We start from the raw sequence: 22052 nt of genomic DNA, 5'->3' as shown, positions 1-22052 counted from the left end.
TGAAATTTTGTTTCTTTCAAAGTCAGAGGCTGTAGATGTGTTTTGATCATCACTATTGACAAAACCCATCTCGCTAATTGAATCAGTGAGCACTCTAATACGACCAGGTGAGAAAGTGGTCTAGAGTTCCCTTTCAGCCTTCACCTGGTCTTACTGTAACAGGGATTAATTTTACAAACACCATGTTTGTAGCTCCCCCTTGGTGAATCCTTGTTCACCGCTTTCCAATTATAAGGCAAGGAACTCTGCACACACACAGTTTTTCTTAGGTTTAAAGAAGAAAAGTGAAATGTTATTAAACTTAAACTCTAATCCGGTTAAGGCCTACAGATACACGACGCGCCCACACTAGCATGCATGCATGAAACACACATGCAGATAGGGACAGAAAAGAACAGAAGAAATAAAGTGGAATAGTTTGAGGTAATATCTGAAGACTTTTTGTTACGGGTGTTCAAGCTCACTGTAGAGTCCTTGCTTGCAGGTAGATCTTGCTTTTAGTTGGGGCCCAGTATTCTTCTTAAACTTTGTTCACAGTGGGAAACTTTTCTCCCTTGGGATTCATGTATCTTCAATGGGTTTTTTGGAGGTCTAGCCAGCGACATCCATATCGCATGAATGAATAAAATTAAACCTCTTCCAACCCTACACCCCTTCCTAACTCTGTAACCTCCTCCAGCCCATAACCCCTCGCTATCTCTGGAACCTCCTCCAGCCCATAACCCCTCGCTATCTCTGGAACCTCCTCCAGCGCTATACACCTCCCTACCTCTGTAATGTCCTGCAGCCACTACCCTCTTCCTATTTCTGTAACTTCCTCCAGCCCTACACCCCTCCCTATCTCTGTAATCACGTTCTGCCCCAACACCCCTACCGATCCTTATAACCTTCCCCAGCCCCTACACCCTTCCCTAACTCTGTAACCATCTCTAGCCCCTACAACCCTCTGAGATCTCCGCAATTCTCTAATTCCGGCATCTTCAGAATCCCCCAACAACCCCCATCAACACCACCATGTGACTGCAGGTATTGAGAGTGAGTGAAAGAGAGATGGCAGTGGAGGAATCGAAGGTAGATGGACTCAATAAAATATCTCCAAAAATAAAACAAGTCATTACAATCAGCTAACACAAGATTTCTAGCTTTTGTTGCATTTTGATTTTGTAATAACAAGTTTTGTTTTCTGAGTAGATGTCAGGAAATAGAAAAGAACCAATGGAGGTGGTGGAGACACTGTGGCTGCTGATTCCCCTCCTCTCCAGCAGGTGACCCTCTGATTCTCCTTCGCACCCGCACCCCCCCCCCCCCCCCCGGCCCCCCACCCACCTTCATGTCCACTCCTCCAAAGGTCACCTCTTGCCTGCATCTCGCTGCTCTTTGCCATACTTGACTCCACTGCCTCCGCCAGTGTATTTTGGATCATCCAGTTGTCGGTCATCTCTTGCCTGCTGCTCTTTGGCCTGTGAACTCCAGCCCCAGCCCCAGCCCCAGCCCGATTATTTCGGGTTATCCACCTTTCAGTCATCTCTTTCCCATTGGGGATAAATATTCCATTCATGGACTGGAAACAGTGGGACCCACTTCTGGGCTGCTCTCAGTTATTTTGTTTATTGATTAATTCATGTCACTGAGGGTTGTCCAACCTTTTCGGGTGGGAGGCCAGATTACAATTTTTGTCTTACAGGGAGTACCGGTGAAACAATTTCAGAAAGATAAAGGCATTAAAAAGTTATCTTATTATTAATCAAACAACAACAAATGTGCTTTTTTGTGAAGAAGTTTTAAATGACAAGATTAATTTATTTACTTACTTTCTCATCACTGTGTTAGACACTGATTTAGTGAGATACCTGTCATTTGTTTGCTTGCACAGGTAGTCAGTGCCTGCCCGCACATTTGCTGTAGTGATGTGGAGTATTCCGGATATATATCCATCTGTCAGGAGTGATCTGGATCTCTCTTTCTGTCTCTGTCTCTCTGTTCCTGTGTTCCCCCTCTCTGTGTATTTCTCCCCCTCTCTGTTCCCCTTTTCTCTAGTGTCCCCCTCTCTCTATCTCTCTCAGTCTCTCTCTCTCTGTCTGCCTCCCTTTTTCTCTCTCTCTCTCTCTCTCTCTCTCTGTCTGCCTCCCTCTCTCTCTCTCTCCCTCTCTCTCTATCTCTCTGTCTGCCTCCCTCTCTCTCTCTCTCTGTCTCTCTCTCTCTGTCTCTCTGTCTGCCTCTCTCCCTCTCTCTGTCTGCCCCCCCTCTCTCTCTCTGTCTGCCTCCCTCTCTCTCTCCCTCTCTCTCTGTCTGCCTTCCTCTCTCTCTCTCTCTGTCTGTTCCCCCTCTCTCTGTTTCCCCTCTCTTTGTTTCCCCTCTCTTTGTTTCCCCTCTCTCTCTCTCTTTGTTCCACCGCCATGATCCCCCTCTCTTTTTTTCAAAGCCCACTGTCTGAAGTTGGGAAACGTGTTCCTGCTTCAGCAGCTGTCAGCTATGAAACTGACAGTGTGATGTTTTTAACATGGCCGGTCTGCAAGAAGAAGTCAAAGGGAAATTTCCCATCTCCAGTCATGGAGCCTTGGCGAGAATGAGGTACGGTCCCGGGTACAATTTACATTGGTGAGACGGATGGAAACCTTTGGCAAGCCAAATCCTGGGCCACAGGCCGTATGTTGGACAACCCTGATGTAACGCAGTGGTTAGCACCGCAGCCTCACGGCTCCAGCGACCCGGGTTCAATTCTGGGTACTGCCTGTGTGGAGTTTGCAAGTTCTCCCTGTGTCTGCGTGGGTTTCCTCCGGGTGCTCCGGTTTCCTCCCACATGCCAAAGACTTGCAGGTTGATAGGTAAATTGGCCATTATAAATTGCCCCAAGTATAGGTAGGTGGTAGGGAAATATAGGGACAGGTGGGGATGTGGAAGGAATATGGGATTAGTGTAGGATTAGTATAAATGGGTGGTTGATGGTTGGCACAGACTCGGTGGGCCGAAGGGCCTGTTTCAGTGCTGTATCTCTAAAAACTAAAAAAAACCTAAAAAAACGGATATTTCACTGCACTCTTGACCTGCTCTCTGAACTTGGACTGAGTCACCACATAAATAAATGTGTTTGTGCAGCAATTTAAAATAAGCAGCATCCATCCGACCTGTTGAAATATATATTCAGAATCGATGTAATCCCTCTGATCTGTTCCTGTAATGTTATAATATAAAAATTCCATAACATGCAACAACCACAGAAGTATAAAGTTGCCAGATATGGTGAAGAGTAAAATCACAGACCTCCTTCTGCTCTCCATCTCTGGGTCACTGTGATTCTCTACCTTGCCCTGACCCCTCAGTCTCTTACGGACTCGACTGGCCTCGAAAATGTGTCTGACTGTCAGAGCGTTGAGCAACAGAATTAAAGCAAATGGGATCAATGGGCTGAAAACCTTATCAAACCAGTCAAATCCCACCCATCCGGGATCAGTAGAATAGCTTGGCTTAAGATAACAGCCCCACCGTACATTGTCGATTATTAATTGAGGTTCAAGTGCAAAGTAGAAGGGAATGTTTTTTGAACAGAACAGAATGCAGGTTGTTGTTAGAACCACAGATGCAGTTTTCTCGGTGCAATATTTTGTTTTCAGCTTCTGGCAACAAATGGCCACAAATCGATCAAAGGTGAAAGTGACAGTGAACCAGACAGAACAGTCCAAGATAGCACAAACCAGGACAAAATTAACACTACACACAGGGGTGATGTTTATGAAAGACACCGGGAAATAATAATAACTGATTTGCCACAGTATGACCGCAATGATAATGACCAGTAGATCCGCCGTTGCCATGGCCACCAGGTAGCGAGTGGTGCAGGTGGAGAGGCCGCACTTTCCCCGGGACAGGATCACAATCGCCAGTAAATTAACTGTAAGAGAGTGAAGGGAAAAGAGACTGGAAATTACTGATCAAACATTCTCCGTGTCTGACCCAGACAATAAGGGCAGGATTTTAGCACCAAAAACAGGGGGGTTGGGGGTTGGTCAGAGGTTAAAATTTAAAAATCTCAACCCAACCCCAACTGACCACCGACCTGCCAACTCCCGGTTTAACGGAGTTGGTAAAGGGGATGGACAGACAATCGCTCCCAGGAGGCGGGTTGGTAATTTGAATCGGCTGGAAGTCTCTGATTTAATCTGCTTTACAGGTTTAACTCTGTCTGGCCGGGTTTCCCTGTTATACTCCATACCACATACAAAGACACTCGGGATTGGCAATTGGAATAGTCCCCATTCCAGGTTCGGACCGCCCCCTTGGGATCATCTCCCCACCCTAGAACTGCACCCCACCTTCCCCCCAATTGGACATCACCATTCCCCAGGATCGAACTGATTGGGCACCAATCAGATTTCACCCCCAGAATAAGAACCCCCCAGGAATGGACCTCCTCTAGGATTGGACCACCCGGGAATTAGACTTCCACCTTCCACCCTGTGCTTGAACCTCACTACTCCTCCAGGTCAGACCGCATCCCAAAGGATTGCACTTCACCGACAGCGGGATAGGACATCACCTTCCCTAGGATCCTGCACCGCACCCTGGGATCAGACTGTCATCCCTGGATGGGGTTCCTGTACAGGCTCAGATCTCCTCTCCCGGGATCAGACCATCCTCCAGGGTTTCAAAGCCCAGAAAAATCAGGTCCACCATCGTATCTTGAATCAGACACTCCCTCTGCCTGTTCCCCCTAACCGGACTGGGACCAATCTCCAAGAAAGGAGACCCCTCCCCGGGGTTGAGGATCAGACACTTGCCTTTCCCTCCCTTCCCGCTCCTCCTCCCAGATCACGGACCACACTGCAGGATAGGAGACCCCTCCCCCGGGTTGAGGATGGACAGACCAGTGATCGGAGACATCATGCATTGTCTCCCCCTCTGGAGATGGTGATTGGACACCCCCCCAATATCAGGCATCTCCCCCAAAACACCGGGGTCAGCATTTGGACCGCCCTGGTCCTGAGGCCTGCTCCAGTGTCCGTCCTACCCGACTGGAAGCCAAGCCTGTCAATCAGGCTGACTTCAGGGCGGGGAACCTGTCAAGGATAAAAGAGGCAGTCTGTGGAGTTAAAACTCTGAAACTCCGCTCCCCACCTATGTCACTCACCCCTGTTAATATCCAGGAATAAACGTTGGAGTCAAAACAAAATACTGAAACTGCTGTAAATCTGATAAAAATAGGAGAATGTTGAAAACACTCAGCAGGTCAGGCAGCATCTGTGGAGAGAGAAACAGAGTTAATGTTTCAGGCTGATAGGCTTTCATTAGAACTGGAAGATATTAGAGATTAACAGTTTTAAAATAATCATGTAGTCAGTGGAAAGTGAGGTATAGGGGGAGGAAAGAACAAAAGGGAAGGTCTGTGATCGGGTGGAGGGCAGGAGTGATTTAATGATAAAAGGGATGATGGTGCAAGGTGAATGGGACAATTAAAGAAACAGAGGATGGGTCCAGAGGAGGTGTAAATGGTTACAGCAGAATAACAGAGGGAGCGGGGAGAATGGAAAACCTGGCAAAGAGGAGAAGGCTCCAGTGGCCCGGAAAAGTGATGGAGAATGGTGGGTAGACCCCAAGGGTGTGGAGCAGCCTGCCAGCTGTGTACCAATAGGGAATCCCCACCCCAAGCACCAACCCACACCCCTTCCACTCCCAGTGACTCTGGCATAGCTATCCTCCATAACCAGCACAGGCCATCCAGGTGGGAGCTGTAGGAGTCAGTGCAATTATCGTAAATAATAGTGGTGGAAGGCAAGGACAAGGGGAACCGTATCGTGGTTCTGGCAGGGAGGGAAGGGGTGAAGGCAGTAATGTGGGAAATGGGATGGACATGGTCGAGGGCCCCGTTAACCACATTGGAGGGGAATCCTCGCTGAGGAATAATGAAGACATTTCAGAAGCACTGGTGTGGAAGGTGGCATCGTCAGAACAGATGGAACAGTGGTGGAGAAACTGGGAGAATGGAGTCTTTCCCAGAAGCCGGGTGGGAGGAAGTATAATCAAGGTAGCTGTGGGAGTCGGTGGGATCTTAGTAGATTTTGGTGGACAGCCAATCCCCTGAAATGGAGGTCGAGAAGTCAGGGAAGGGAAGGGAGGTGCCAGAGACCGAAAATGTGAAGTCGAGGGAGAGGTGGAAATTAGAAGCAAAGTTGATCTGTTTTTCCAGCTCAAGACAAAAGAAGGATATTACACCAGCACAGTGAAAGTGTTGGAAAAATATGTGCAGGAGGGGAGCTGAGTAGGATTGGAACAAACAATGGTCCATATATCCTAAACAAAGAACTGATCTATCAAACCATAATCAGTTACAGAAGTGGACGATTCAATAAACACAGCCTAATATTCATCCTGTGTAATAGACAGATAATAAAATTCACCACTCATGACCCACAGATTCTCAGGACCATGTTGGGGGAAGGGGATTAATCATCACTAAAATAATTAAAGTGTTTACAGTAACTGTACTTGGAGTACGAAAAATCATTATCCAGAGGATTAGAATGCTGTCCTGACAGTAAGTAGTTAACATCTGTTTCTAATATAAAAACAAAATATTCTGGAAATACTCAGCAGGTCTGGCAGCATCTGTGGAGAGAGAAGCAGAGTTAACATTTCAGGTCAGTGACCTTTCATCTGTTTCTGTTGGAGCAGTTCAATAGGAGACAGAGCAATATCAATACATTTCACTGAATACAATTATTACCAAACATCTTCAATTAACAAGAAAAATATTCCCTTTTGCCTCATATAACTTTCGTTAAACACAGCGAAAGCTCCATGGAGAGGAGATGCCAGTCATGTAAAACAGCAATTTAAAAATAAAAAACAGCTTGTTCATTCCAGTTAGTGACACACAATCAGTACATTTCTGCAGTAAGAGATACTCCTTGGAATACATGGTCACTGGGATCAGGTGTTCTACTCTGGTTAGTGACTCACACTCAATTTGATTTTCCACAGACTGATGCTCCCATTAATACCTTCACTCAGAGAGTTGCCTTCACTGAGGTCTAATTCAGCATTTCAGATGAGCACATGAAATGTCATAGCACACAAGGTTATGGGCCAAGTGCTGGAAAATGGGATTAGAATAGTTAGGTGCTTGATGGCGGCACAGACACGATGGGCCGAAGCACCTGTTTCTGTGCTGTCTAACTCTATGACTCCATGACTCGATGACACGATATTTCACTAAATACAATAACCTGATAATTTAGAGAGCCTGTCAGTTACAAACAGAGGTTTATTATCAGCTGAGACAATGGAATAAAACTGCAGAGATAATTCAGGATATTTGACATAAGGAAATGATATCACTGATCGGGTGTCTGTATAACAGTGACCACTAGATCAGCATTTAACATTATCAGTCACAGAGTAAATCCAGAGACCAGCTCACACACAGATTTACACAACTTCAATGGTTATAGTCACTTACCAGGAACACCAATAACAGCAAGGAAGGGGTAATATACTTTCCCGATACTGTCAATTGGTTGATCCATTTTGTGTGTGAGGTGATGCGTCCCTTCGTGCTGCAGGCAATCTCTTTGTATTAAACTGTAAGGTGACACATTGCCAAAGCCTGTAATTTATACCCTGTGGGATCTCCCCGGGGATATTGAGATTGTTGCATTGTTCAATTTTTTAAAAAAGTTTAACAAACAGATTACGACATCGAGTTCAGTCCACGTTGTGCTGGAATATATTTATTTCTGAGTTTGAATTGGAAAGCTCCATAAACTGAACAATTCTGACGGCAGTAATAAACTTCAATTAATGAAAATTCAAAGATGTATTCTCCCAGCAATGAGGTTGTTCTTTCACTCGACTGTGGTTCGGGTGGTGAAGAGCAGATTGCGGCCATCGTCCATCTGGGTCTTGAGCTGCAGGCTCTCATTGTAAAGCAGAGAACTGGGACTGCAGGCAGTGAAACTCTGGGGAGTCCTTCACCATCTCACTGGCAAGAGTCTTCAGCTGTTCCTGGGGAGGGGAGAGTGGGGAGGAGACACAGGACAAGGGCAGGGTTAACCTGAGGGAGATTCACTGCCCCACACCATGACTGACCAATCAGAATAAACACAGGAACAGGAGGAGGCCATTCAGCCCCTCGAGCCTGCCTGTTACACAGTGTTAGAAAATCCTTTGGAACACAATTAAAGGATTCCTCATGATTCAGGCTTGAGTGTGTTGTCCAAATACAATATTATTACTCAGACACCAATGCTAATAACACTATCGTGAGTATCATTATAACTCCATGCACTTCTTAAATGGTGAGAGATTGGGAAGTATTGATGTCCAAAAGGGCCTGGGTGTCCTTGTTCAAAAGTCATTGAAAGCTAACATGCAGGTGCTGCATGAAATTTGGAAGGCAAATGTTGGCCTTTATTGCACGAGGACGTCAGTGCAGGAATAAACAAGTATTGCTGCAATTTGATCGAGACTTGGTGAGAACACACCTAGAGTATTATGTGCAGTTTTGCTCTCCTTACCTAAGTAAGGACCTAAGAGAGGAGGGCAAAGGAGGCTCACCAGACTGATCCATGGACGGTGGGATTGTCTTTTGAGGAGAGTTTGAGGAGACTGGGCCTGTATTTTCTAGAGTTTAAAAGAATGCGATCTGATCTCATTGAAGCATATAAAATTTGTACAGGGCTCAAAAGGGTTGATGCAGGAAGGATGCTTCTCCTGGCTGGAGGGGGTTGGGGTTCTAAAAGCACGGGTCACAGTCTCAGAATAAGAGGTAGGCCATTTAGGACTGAGATGAGGAGGAATTGCTTCACTCAGAGGGTGATAAATCTTTGGAATTCTCAACCCCAGAGGGCTGTGGAGGCTCAGTCATCGAGTATGTTTAAGACAGAAATCGATGGATTTTTAGATATTAAAGATATCAAGGGATGTGGGGATAGTGTGGGAAAATGGCATTGAGGTAGAAGGTCAGCTCTGATCTGGTTCAAGTTTATGATGACACTATCATTCCAGTTTCGGGGATGATCACAGTTCCAGTACACTACAAAAATGTCACCCGAGACAGCTTCACTTTCTAGCTAAAGGCTGAAGCCTTATGGGGGTAAATCTTTTCGATAGGCTTGGATTTAAAGTCGCTGACCCCACCGGAGCACAGATTAATGGGATTGATAATGCAGATTATACACACTAGTATTCACTTATTCACTGGGTTTTGCGGAGATTAAGTGGTACGGTCATGCTCCTTGCATTGATGCATCAATTCAAAAAATGTTTTCACAAAATTTGCAGCGGTTGCCATTTACAATCTGTGCTGAAGTGTCACAGGAGCTGAAATGACCGGAAGCAGTCGGTATCATTGAACAAATCCGATTCATAGCCGTGGATATCAAATCTAGTCATTGCACGATGAAAAAATGGTGAACTTAGACTATGCATTGACCTAAAGGCAGTCAACAAAGCTATCATTCCGGAAAAATATCCACTTCCTGCAATTCAAGAACTGTCAGCATCATTTCATGACTCCACAGGCTTCACAAAGCTTGATATGCGATGGAGTTATCTTCAATGACCTCTAGCAGAACAAAGCAGATATCTTACAGCTTTTGTTACCCATGAAGGTGTGTTTCAGTACCGCAGAATGCCTGATGGACTGAGTTCAGCACCTAGTGCATTCCAGAAGATTGTTTCTTCAGTCTTGTTCGACATTGAGGGGACGCTCAACCTACTTGACAACGTTGTTGTCCAGGGAAGGGAGATAGCTGAGCATGATCAACAATTCTTATAACTGAGATGCAAAGGAATTTCTTCTCTCAGAAGGTGGTGAATCTCTGGAACTCTCTATCTGAGAGAGTTGTGCAGGCTAGGTCACTAAATGTATTTAGGGAGGTGGTAGATAGATTTTTGAAATCTCTGGGTTATACGGAGCAGGCCAAAAGAGGAGTTGAGGCCTGGGACAGATCAGTCATGATCTTATTGAATGGAGGGCAGGCTTGAGGGGCTGAATGGCCTACTCCTGCTCCTATTTCTTATGTTCATAGTTATCAACAGTGCTCACTCAACTTGTAAAATATAATTTGATGCTCAACAAGGACAAATGCATATTTCCAGCACCCGAGATTGACTTTACAGTTACAGAGTGACAGCAGCTGGAGTAAAATCTAAACCCTCTCTGACCACCAGCCGAACTTATGATAGGTCATAACTTTCACATGCCATTGCCTATTCTTAAACCATCACCACCAGTTAACGAGGATGTCAGAGTAAAAGCAGATGCAATCACAAAGCGACAAGGTAAAACAAAAGCATACTTTGACAAACATAAAGGTGCAAGGGAACCACAGTTTAAAGTTGGAGATTGGGTTCAAATCAAATGGCAAATTGCAACCACAAACTTGCTTCCTCAGTATTAGGTCCAAAGTAGATTAAATGTTTGCTCGGTACACATGCTTATCTGTTGGATGACAACAGCAAGTGGAATGCGAGGCGTTTTATAGGGAGCAGACCAGGATATTTTCAGGATAGTGATTATGTGGATACATTTCCTTTTCCTAGGAATGATAGTGATCATCCACCTCATCAAGCTGATCAGACAGATCCACAACCTCAAATTCGTATATCTAATCAAAGACCAAAGAGACCTTCCTATCTCAAAGACTATTTCCGTACTTAGAGAAAATATACAAGTTAAACACTAAGAAATAAATTGATTTATGTATGTTTGTTATTTAGAATACTTTAATTCAAAATAATGTCTTTTGTCAAAAGGGGAAAATGTAGTGTTTGCTTGTTCTGGGTTTGATTGTATTAGTCTGTCCACTTATCTGTATTCACTGTCTTTGATTGTTTAAGCCTATGGGTGGAGCTTAAGAGGAAAAACTGAAACTAGAAGGCTCTGCAGCAAAAGAAAATACACTGCTAATATAAGTGTGATATCTGCATTCCTCTGAGATAAATCAGATATACATACTATATACAGCCACCAAGCATATGAAGTGATTTATAACTTTAACCCCTTTTAGGAACTAAACCAAATCAGGAACATATCCCCACGAATGTCCCTTAATCAAGTTCAAACCAAACACATTCTCAGACACTTATTTGGATCTAAAGAATGCACTCGCTTTTCCTCAAAGAAAGAAAACCAACAGAGATTTTTACCATCTCTTGGATGGCCAACTTTTAATATTCTTATGGCTAAGTCATAAATATCTCAGATATTATAAGGATTAGATTAGATTAGAGATACAGCACTGAAACAGGCCCTTCGGCCCACCGAGTCCACGCCGAACATCAACCACCCATTTATACCAATCCTACACTAATCCCATATTCCTACCAAACATCCCCACCTGTCTCTATATTTCCCGACCACCTACCTATAATAGTGACAATTTATAATGGCCAATTTACCTATCAACCTGCAAGTCTTTTGGCTTGTGGGAGGAAACCGGAGCGCCCAGAGAAAACCCACGCAGACACAGGGAGAACTTGCAAACTCCACACAGGCAGTACCCGGAATCGAACCCAGGTCCCTGGAGCTGTGAGGCTGCGGTGCTAACCACTGCGCCACTGTGCCGCCTGGGATCTGGATCTGGGATCTGGGAAACTGTCTTCAATAAGTATATTTCCACTTAAAGAGACACAGAGAGGGGGTTCTTGTGGTTGTATACAGAATACTACATGAGACGCTTTATTAACTTTTATATATTTATTAAAGAATTTAACATGTAATAAACTTAAGTGGATAAGTATATCACAATATGAAACATTACAGAGTGATGTAATACATATTCTTATTTTTAACATAGAATCCACAAGTCTAACCTTGCTAATGTTACAGCAAAATTATCTTAGAATAGCCATCAAAATTTAAAGTAAACTTGTACCTTAAATCCCCGAATTAGGCATGGGATGAGAAATGTTGTTTGAGGATTCAACACTCCTAACTGTTTGCTTCAGAACCTTGTATTTTTATACTATTTCGAAGGTGTCACATGACTTTTGTATTTGATGTGACCTTCCTGTGTTCCTTTCAAAATCAATATCTTAACTTTAATATTTGACTGGAATTTGAAGTTTGTGAGCTTTTATCAAGTCAAAATGTTCATAATTGTGTTCACTTGACCTCTCTTGTTCCTGTGTGTACATTCCATTTATTGTCCATTACCCTTTCCATTGTACCCACAGCAACCACCGGAGCCGACCTGTCTGAACAACAACCCAATAAACCAATTAAGTTTTATTGCTACCTCTTACTGAGGTCACACAGGATATTTCAATGTGTGTGTTTATCTCCCAAATCCCTGGTAACAGCAATTCTATTCTAACAGAGACCTTGAAATGATTAACTCTACCATCTTCAAGGGGAACTTCAGTGAGCTCTGAAAACTAACCATTTATTCAATCTTTAACTCGAAAGGCAGAATACACTATTTCCAAATTCTACTTAATCAAGCCGAATACACCTATATTCCATCATACGTAACCAGAACAGGGTTCACCAGATAGAGAGATTCATTGTCTCACACCATGTCTGACAAATCAGAGTAAACACAGGAACAGGAGGAGGCTATTCAGTCTCTCAAGTCTGTTACACAGTGTTAGGAAGTCCTTGAAACTCAATGAAATGATTCCTCATAATTCAGGCTCGAGTGTGTTGCTTACTTTAGTAATACTTTCCCAGAACTGTGAATTTGCAAACTGTGCAACATCCAATCTGCAGATTTTGAAGCTTCTCCTTCGCAGTGAGTTAAACAGTGGCTCGATGTTGTTAACACAGAGTCACCGAGAGCAGCGTTCTCACGCTTCTTGGCAGAGAGACCGGACCAACACTTTGGGCCTTTCCAAATCAGACTTACGAAACAACAACAACTTGTATTTATATAGCACCATTAACATAGTAAAACATCCCAAACTGCTTCACAGGAGAGTAAATCAGACAAACTGTGACACTGAGATACATGAGGAGATATTCGGACAGATGACCAAAGGCTTGTCAAAGAGGCCAGTTTTAAGGAGTGTTTCAAAGGAGAAGAGAGAGGAAGAGAGACGGAGAGGTTTAGGGAGGGAATTCCAGAGCTTTGGGCCCAGGCAGCTGAAGGCACGGCCGCCATCACTGGAGTGTTGGATTCTCAGTCGATGTTAGTGATGCAAAGGTGTCCGTTATATTAAAAAATATTATATTAAAAAAACTTTCACCAGCAGGTTGTCCCTGACTTCAGTCCCAAACCTGCCTTTTCCCAGTCTGTGTCTGTGTCCCAATCTATCCAACTGATCCCAAATCCCACACTCTGCTTCCTCTTTCTATCCTGAATCACTGATATCCACTCCTGTCAGTTTTCCTGTCACATTTCCTGGAGATTTCTGTTGAAAAGGAGAGTTGTTTGTTCTGTAAACCACACTCATTCTATCACTGAATGTTGCTCATTCACCTGATCTGAAGCTGGAATTCCCGGTGAACTGACACTGGAATCAGTGGGGAGAAAAACGTTGGAGTTTCCAGAGCTAAGCTGGTAAAGGGGGAACGGAGTCGCGGAGCGGAGAGTCTGCTGTCTAACAGAGCTGATCAGGTTATTTTAAACCAGCTTGTTGTTGTTTGTTACCATGTGAAAGTGCAATCTTCACACCAACAACTGTATCTTGGAGAAGGGGAAGCTGAGTTGTGAGTGTGAACACAACACAACGGGGTCGGACTGCGGGAGATGTAAGAAAGGTTTTCAAGGCCGACGGTGGAGAGCGGGCTCATACCTCCCAATCCCCAAAGGGACGGCCAATGTCTGTGAGTAACGAGCGCTTCTCCGGCCCGGCCCAGTGCCGGCGGAAGATTCACTTCATATTTCATTCTCATTGTAACTCCCAGCAACGCATCGATTCCAAAATACAACCCAATGGATGTTTGTGATTGTGTTAATGCGTAAACAGAGACTGACAGTGGGAGATTGTACAGACACAGAATCAGAGAATCAGACAGCACAGAAGGAGGACATTTGGCCCATCGTGTCTGTGCTAGCTCTTTGAAAGATCTATCCAATTAATCCCACTCTCCTGCTCTTTCCCCATAACCCTGTAAATTCATCCTTTTCAAGTATTTATTCAATTCCCTTTGAAAAAGTTATCATTGAATCTGCTTCCACTGCCCTTTCAGGCAGAACATTCCAGATCACAACAACTCGCTGTGTATAAATAAAATTCTCCTCCTCTCCCCCTCTGGGTCTTTACTAATTCTCTTCAATCTGTGTCCTCTGGTCACTGACCCTCCTGCCACTGGAAACACTTTCTCCTTATTTACTCCATCAAAACCCTTCAGGATTTTGAAGCCTCTCTCAGTGTAATGTCAGAGTCAGTGAACAAGGTGGAATTGCTGACATGATGTAGAGGGTGAGGTTAGAATAGTCGTTTGGGTTAAATGTGATGAAATCTCACTCGGACACACACACAGATCCAGAGGTAGCAGTGAGGTGGAGACTGATGTGTGAATGGAATGTTAACAGCTGGATGAACATCTGGGGAACAGCTGGGCAGGGTGAAAGGAGAATAAGCCTCTGTGTAATAAATATCTGAAGCAGATCAGGAAGTGAAGATTGTGAGGGATATCTGTGGTCATTGCTGTGTGTGGAATGTCCCGAGATCAGGAAACAGAGAGTGACACAAATGGGCAGTGGGGGAGGGGTCTATGTGATTACTGACCCCCTTACGTATTAACCCTGCTCACTTACACATTAATCACACGTAGTGGGAACGTACTTACACACTAACCTCACACTCACCTTACATGAGCACTTTAGTAACTCGACCTGGTCTCACCTTGAGCTGGTGTGAACACCCAGAGGATGCAGCATGTGAATCCCCAATGAGATCATTGTTTGTGAGTTTGAGTGAGGTGGATCCCATGAACACTCCATGTGATGGGTTGTATTAGTGTGTTTATTAATAAAGATTGTTAATCAGACGTCTCTCTAACTTTTTGTGTTTCTGTTTCCCTCTCCAGGCCTCCCTGAGACTGTCACCAGTGACCGTAATAATGACCTATACTCTCTGACCTGTGACCTGCTGACCCAGGGCCATTTCTGTATCGGGATCGAACCATTCCCCTCAAACTCCTTCGTCCCTCACTGGTTGGGGAACAGGTGTATGAGTGAAAGGGGAGTGAGTGAGGAACATGTGTAGGTGTGAACAGAGAGTGACCAAAAAGCCCCACACTGACCGGGAGTGCGATAATGGAGCAGGAACATGTGGGAACTGGACCTTCAGCTGACTGGGTCCGAAGCTCCAGAATTCCCTCCATCCTGACCCTCTGAAAGTGCACCACTACCTCAGTACTGACTCTCCAACAGTGCAACACTCCCTCAGAACTGACTCTCTGACAGTGCAACACTCCCGCAGTATTGACCCTCTGACAGTGCAACACTCCCTCAGTACTGACTCTCTGACAGTGCAACACTCCCTCAGAACTGACTCTCTGACAGTGCAACACTCCCTCAGTATTGACCCTCTGACAGTGCAACACTCCCTCAGTACTGACCCTCCAACAGTGCAACACTCCCTCAGTACTGACTCTCTGACAGTGCAACACTCCCTCAGAACTGACTCGCCAACAGTGCAACACTCCCTCAGTACTGACTCTCTGACAGTGCAACACTCCCTCAGTACTGACTCTCTGACAGTGCAACATTCCCTCAGAACTGACTCTCTGACAGTGCAACACTCCCTCAGTACTGACCCTCCAACAGTGCAACACTCGCTCAGTATTGACCATCTGACAGTGCAACACTCCCTCAGTACTGACCCTCCAACAGTGCAACACTCCCTCAGTATTGACTCTCTGACAGTGCAACATTCCCTCAGTACTGAGTCTCTGACAGTGCAACACTCCCTCAGAACTGACTCTCTGACAGTGCAACACTCCCTCAGTATTGACCCTCTGACAGTGCAACACTCCCTCAGTACCGACCCTCCAACAGTGCAACACTCCCTCAGTACTGACTCTCTGACAGTGCAACACTCCCTCAGAACTGACTCGCCAACAGTGCAACACTCCCTCAGTACTGACTCTCTGACAGTGCAACACTCCCTCAGAACTGACTCGCCAACAGTGCAACACTCCCTCAGTACTGACTCTCTGACAGTGCAACACTCCCTCAGTACTGACTCGCCAACAGTGCAACACTCCCTCAGTACTGACTCTCTGACAGTGCAACACTCCCTCAGTACTGACTCGCCAACAGTGCAACACTCCCTCAGAACTGACTCGCCAACAGTGCAACACTCCCTCAGTACTGACTCGCCAACAGTGCAACACTCCCTCAGAACTGACTCGCCAACAGTGCAACACTCCCTCAGTACTGACTCTCTGACAGTGCAACACTCCCTCAGTACTGACTCGCCAACAGTGCAACACTCCCTCAGTACTGACTCGCCAACAGTGCAACACTCCCTCAGAACTGACTCGCCAACAGTGCAACACTCCCTCAGTACTGACTCTCTGACAGTGCAACACTCCCTCAGTACTGACTCGCCAACAGTGCAACACTCCCTCAGTACTGACTCGCCAACAGTGCAACACTCCCTCAGTACTGACTCGCCGACAGTGCAACACTCCCTCAGAACTGACTCGCCAACAGTGCAACACTCCCTCAGTACTGACTCGCCAACAGTGCAACACTCCCTCAGAACTGACTCGCCAACAGTGCAACACTCCCTCAGTACTGACTCTCTGACAGTGCAACACTCCCTCAGTACTGACTCGCCAACAGTGCAACACTCCCTCAGAACTGACTCTCTGACAGTGCAACACTCCCTCAGAACTGACTCTCTGACAGTGCAACACTCTCTCAGAACTGACCCTCTGACAGTGCAACACTCCCTCAGTACTGACCCTCTGACAGTGCAGTGCTCCCGCAGTACTGACCTTCTGACAGTGCAACACTCCCCCAGTATGACCCTCTGACAGTGCAACACTCCCCCAGTATGACCCTCTGACAGTGCAACACTCCCCCAGTATGACCCTCTGACAGTGCAACACTCCCTCAGTACTGACCCTCTGACAGTGCAACACTCCCTCAGTACTGACTCGCCAACAGTGCAACACTCCCTCAGTACTGACTCGCCAACAGTGCAACACTCCCTCAGAACTGACTCGCCAACAGTGCAACACTCCCTCAGTACTGACTCTCTGACAGTGCAACACTCCCTCAGAACTGACTCGCCAACAGTGCAACACTCCCTCAGTACTGACTCTCTGACAGTGCAACACTCCCTCAGTACTGACTCGCCAACAGTGCAACACTCCCTCAGTACTGACTCGCCAACAGTGCAACACTCCCTCAGAACTGACTCGCCAACAGTGCAACACTCCCTCAGTACTGACTCTCTGACAGTGCAACACTCCCTCAGTACTGACTCGCCAACAGTGCAACACTCCCTCAGTACTGACTCGCCAACAGTGCAACACTCCCTCAGTACTGACTCGCCGACAGTGCAACACTCCCTCAGAACTGACTCGCCAACAGTGCAACACTCCCTCAGTACTGACTCGCCAACAGTGCAACACTCCCTCAGAACTGACTCGCCAACAGTGCAACACTCCCTCAGTACTGACTCTCTGACAGTGCAACACTCCCTCAGTACTGACTCGCCAACAGTGCAACACTCCCTCAGAACTGACTCTCTGTCAGTGCAACACTCCCTCAGTACTGACCCTCTGACAGTGCAACACTCCCTCAGTACTGACCCTCTGACAGTGCAATACTCCCCCAGTATGACCCTCCACCAGTGCAGCACTCCCTCAGAACTGATCTTCCGACAGTGCAGCACTCCCTCAGTACTGACCCTCTGACAGTGTCATAGTCAAAGAGTCATACAACACAGAAACAGGCCCTTCGGCCCATTGTGTCTGTGCCGGCTATCAAGCATCTAACTATTCTAATCCCATTTTCCAGCACCTGACTAATAGCTTTGTATGCTATGGCGTTTCAAATGCTCATCTAAATACTTCTTAAATTTTGTGAGGGTTCCTGCCTCTACCACCTCGACAGACAGTGCATTCCAGATTCCAGCCACCCTCTGGGTGAAAACATTTTTCCTTAAATCCCCTCCAAACTTCCTGACCCTTACCTTAAATCTATGCCCCTCGGTTATTGACCCGTCCGCTAAGGGAAAACGTTTCTTGTCTTCACTGCCCCTCATAATTTTGTATCCCTCAAAAATGGGGCGGCACAGTGGCGCAGTGGTTAGCACTGCAGCCTCACAGCTCCAGCGACCTGGGTTCAGTTCTGGGTACTGCCTGTGCGGAGTTTGCAAGTTCTTCCTGTGACTGCGTGGGTTTCCGCCGGTGCTCCGGTTTCCTCCCACAGCCAAAGACTTGTAGGTTGATAGGTAAATTGGCCATTGTAAATTGCCCCTAGTGTAGGTTGGTGGAAGGAAAATGGTCGGGATGTGGTTGGGAATATGGGGCTAATGTAGGATTAGTATAAATGGGTGGTTGTTGGTCAGCACAGACTTGGTGGGCCGAAGGGCCTGTTTCAGTGCTGTATCTCTAAATAAATAAATGTCCCTTCTTTGCTCAAAGGAAAACAAACCTAGCCTTCTCAGTCTCTCTTCATAGAGAAATGCTCCAGCCCAGGCAACATCCTGGTCAATCTCCTCTGCACCTTCTCCAGTGCAATCACATCCGTCCTATAGTGTGGTGACCAGAATTGTCCACAGTACTCCAGCTGTGGCCTAACTAGCATTTCATACAGCTCCATCATAACCTCCCTGCTCTTATATTCTATGCCTCGGCTAATAAAGGCAAGTATCCCATATGCCTTCCTAACCACCTTATCTATCTGTGTTGCTGCCTTCAATGAGCTGTGGATAAGTACACCAAGGTCCCTCTAACCTTCTGTATTTCCGAGGGTCCTAGCATCCATTGTATATTCCCTTGCCTTGTTCGTCCTCCCAAACTGCATAACCTCACACTTCTCAGTATTAAATACCCTTTGCCACTGCTCCACTCATCTTACCAGCCCATCTATATCATCCTGTAATCTAAGGCTTTCCTCCTCACTATTTATGACACCACCCATTTTCCTGTCGTCTGCAAACTTACTGATCATACCTCCTATATTCATGTCTAAATCATTAATGTACACTACAAAAAGCAAGGGTCCCAGCACCGATCCCTGTGGAACAACACTGGTCACAGGTTTCCCCTCGCAGAAACAACCCTCGACCATCACCCTCTGCCTCCTGCCACTAAGCTAATTTTGGATCCAATTTGCCAAATTGCCCTGGATCCCATGGGCTCTAACCTTTTCAACCAATCTCCCATGCAGGACCGTATCTAAAGCCTTACTGAAGTCCATGTAGACTACATCAGCTGCCTTACCCTCATCTACACATCTAATTACCTCCTTGTAAAATTCAATCAAGTTTGTTAGACACGATCTCCTCCTGACAAAGCCATGCTGACTATCCCTGATTAATCCCTGTCTCTCCAAGTGGAGATTAATCCTGTCCCTCAGAATTTTTTCCAATTGTTTCCCAACCACTGATGATAGATTCACCGGCCTGTAATTACCTGGTTTATCCCTGCTGCTCTTCTTGAATGATGGTGCTACATTTGCTGTCCTCCAGTCCTCTGGCACCTCTCCTGAGACCAGAGAGGATTTGAAAATTTGTGTCAGAGCCCCTGCTATCTCCTCCCTTGCCTCACATAACAGCCTGGGAAAAATCTCATCTGGGCTTGGGGATTTATCCACTTTTAAGCTCGCTAAGACAGCTAATACTTCCTTCCTTTCAATATTAATATGTCAAAGTGTATCACAATCCCCCTCCCTGATCTCTACACCTACATCATCCTTCTCCGTAGTGAATGCCGATGCAAATGAGTCATTTAAAACCTCACCTATATCCTCAGGCTCCACACGCAGAGTGCCACTTTGGTCCCGAATGGGCCCTACTCTTTCCCTGGTTATCTTCTTGCCATTAATAGACTTATAAAATGCATTAGGATTTTCCTTTATCTTGCCCGGCAGTGACCCAACATCAATCTTTGTGGAACATCACTTCCCACCTTTTGCCAGTCTAACTGCCTTTAACCTCTACTCTCTGTTGAATGTTTCTTTGTCAACTTGTGATCCATTCTGCTGCTTTCCCCCTCATTCCACATGTTATGACTTCAATCATGAGTTTACAATGTGGTACCTTCACAAAATTAAAATATGTTGCTCTTAATAGACTGATAAAATCACTCGAGACCTTCCCCGATTGATGAGCATCACAGGGGCTGGAGACCATTATCAATGTGGATAATAGGGTTGTAATTTAAGTGTTGTTTATTTTTCCCTGTTATAATAAAGTTGGTTATTTAAAATACAGATAACTGAGGCCAGGGGAATAAAGGCCTCCTCGACACATAAAACAAAGGTCAGACACAGATTGAAGCTCCCTGTGCAATCTCTGATCAAACATTCCCAGCACAGGTACAACAAAATAAAAACAAAAAGAGAGCTCCTTGTACACTTTCCTGACAATAACAGTGAGGAGGGACGGACAGACAGAGAGGGAGGGGTGAGAGAGGGAGGGAGGCAGAGGGAATGGGAGGGGGAGAGAGAGTGAGTGGGACAGGGATTGGGATGGGGGAGATGGTGAGGGAGGGTGGTGAGTGAGGGTGAGAGATGGATTGAGTAGAGTAAGAGGAGGTAGAGGGTGAGATAGAGGGAGACTGGGGGAGAGGGACTGGGGGATTGAGGCTGGAGGGTGTGAGGAAGTCGGAGAGAGAGGGGAGGGAGGCGAGAAAGGGGAGAGGGATGGGAAGATGGGGAGAGGGTGTGGGCGGGAGAGGGGAGGGGGAGAGAGAGAGTCTGGAGAGGGGGTAGAGAGACAAACAGAGAGAAAGAGGGTGACAGAAAAGGCAAGTGAGAGTATAACTGAGAGAGGAGAGTGGGCGACAGAGAGGGTTGGAGAGAAGGGAGGGGGAGAGAGAGAGGTTTAGACAGAGGGGAGGGGGAGAGAGAAAGAGTGTTGGAGAGATGTTGGGAGGGTAGAGGGAGTTGAGAAATGAGAGATTGAGAGTAACAGTAAGACTGAAAGAGAAAGTGAGAGCTAAAGACAGAAAGAGAGAGAGAGAGACGAAGAGAGAGACAACAAGGCAGAGGCAGGGAAAGGGAGACAGAGAGGAACAATCACCGCACCTGGATTTCCAGATTAGAGATGGTGTAGAAGTATTTGGAGAGGTTCAGTGGATCAATACTGGGATTGAGGAGGTGCAGGGGCTGGAGGAGGGTACAGAGATAGAGAGGCGTGTAGGGCTGAAGAAGGTTACAGAGATATGGAGGGATGTGGGCATTCGAGGAGGTTTTAGAGATCGGGAGACGTGAGGCAATGGAGGAATTTAAAAACAAGGCTGAGAATTTTAAAATCGAGGCGTTGCTGGACCGGGAGCCAATGTACAGCAGTGAACACAGGGGGTGATGGGTGAATGGGGTTTGGTGCAAGTTAAGACATGGGCAGCAGAGTTGTCAATGACCTCAAGTTTGAGGAGGGTAGAATGTGGGAGACCAGCCAGGAATGCATTAGAATAGTCGAATCTAGAGGTAACAAAGGAATGGATGAGGGTTTCAGCAGCAGCTGAGCTGAGGCAGGGGTGGAGTCGGGAGATGTTACAGAGGTTGAAATAGACGGTCTTAGTGATGGAGTGAATATGTGCTCGGAAGCTCATCTCAGTTGTGAACAGTCTGGTTGAGCCTCAAACAGTTGCCAGGGAGATGGATGGAGTCAGTGGCTCGAGAACAGAGCTTGTAGCAGTGCCGAAGAGAATGGCTTCTGCCTTCCCGATACTTAAATGGAGGAAATTTCTGCCCTCCCAGTGCTGGATGTCAGATAAACAGTTTAATAATTTATCAACAGTGGAGGAGTTGAGAGAGGTGGTGGTGAGGTAGAGCTGGATGTTGTCAGTGTACATGTGAAAATTAACAGTGTGTTTTCAGATGATGTGACTGAGGGGCAGCATGTAGATGAGAAATAGGAGGGGGTCAAGGATAGATCCTTGGGGGACACCAGAGGTAACGGTGTGAGAGCAGGAA

General features: G+C 46.1%; 1 protein-coding gene across 1 annotated transcript; it reads right to left on the bottom strand.

The window, feature by feature from the left end:
• Positions 1-1619: 1619 nt before the first annotated feature.
• LOC137345749 (probable G-protein coupled receptor 139) lies at positions 1620-9693 on the bottom strand. Its single transcript, XM_068009008.1, has 5 exons — positions 9620-9693; positions 8511-8522; positions 7454-7575; positions 3045-3889; positions 1620-1643 (listed from the first exon to the last, which is right to left on the bottom strand). Exons 1-5 carry the CDS (start codon positions 9691-9693, stop codon positions 1620-1622), a joined length of 1077 nt encoding a protein of 358 aa, XP_067865109.1.
• Between the last annotated feature and the right edge of the window lie 12359 nt (positions 9694-22052).

The sequence above is a fragment of the Heterodontus francisci genome, chromosome 29 (assembly GCF_036365525.1).
Source record: "Heterodontus francisci isolate sHetFra1 chromosome 29, sHetFra1.hap1, whole genome shotgun sequence".
In the NCBI taxonomy this organism is placed as follows: Eukaryota; Metazoa; Chordata; class Chondrichthyes; order Heterodontiformes; family Heterodontidae; genus Heterodontus; species Heterodontus francisci.
The sequence above is the reverse complement of the archived record's forward strand: the minus strand, read 5'-3'. Positions and strand labels throughout refer to the sequence as shown.

Bases quoted from the DNA above. Each gene is read 5' to 3' on its own strand.
- LOC137345749 (XM_068009008.1), bottom strand. From the start codon at position 9,693: ATGTCGAACAAGACTGAAGAAACAATCTTCTGGAATGCACTAGGTGCT. The intron at 3,890-7,453 runs GTAAGTGACTAT...ACTCTCTTACAG, and splicing joins TGCTGTTATTGGTGTTCCTG to TTAATTTACTGGCGATTGTG. The intron at 1,644-3,044 runs GTCAAGAGTGCA...CCACCCGAAAAG, and splicing joins AGTCCAAGTTCAGAGAGCAG to GTTGGACAACCCTCAGTGAC.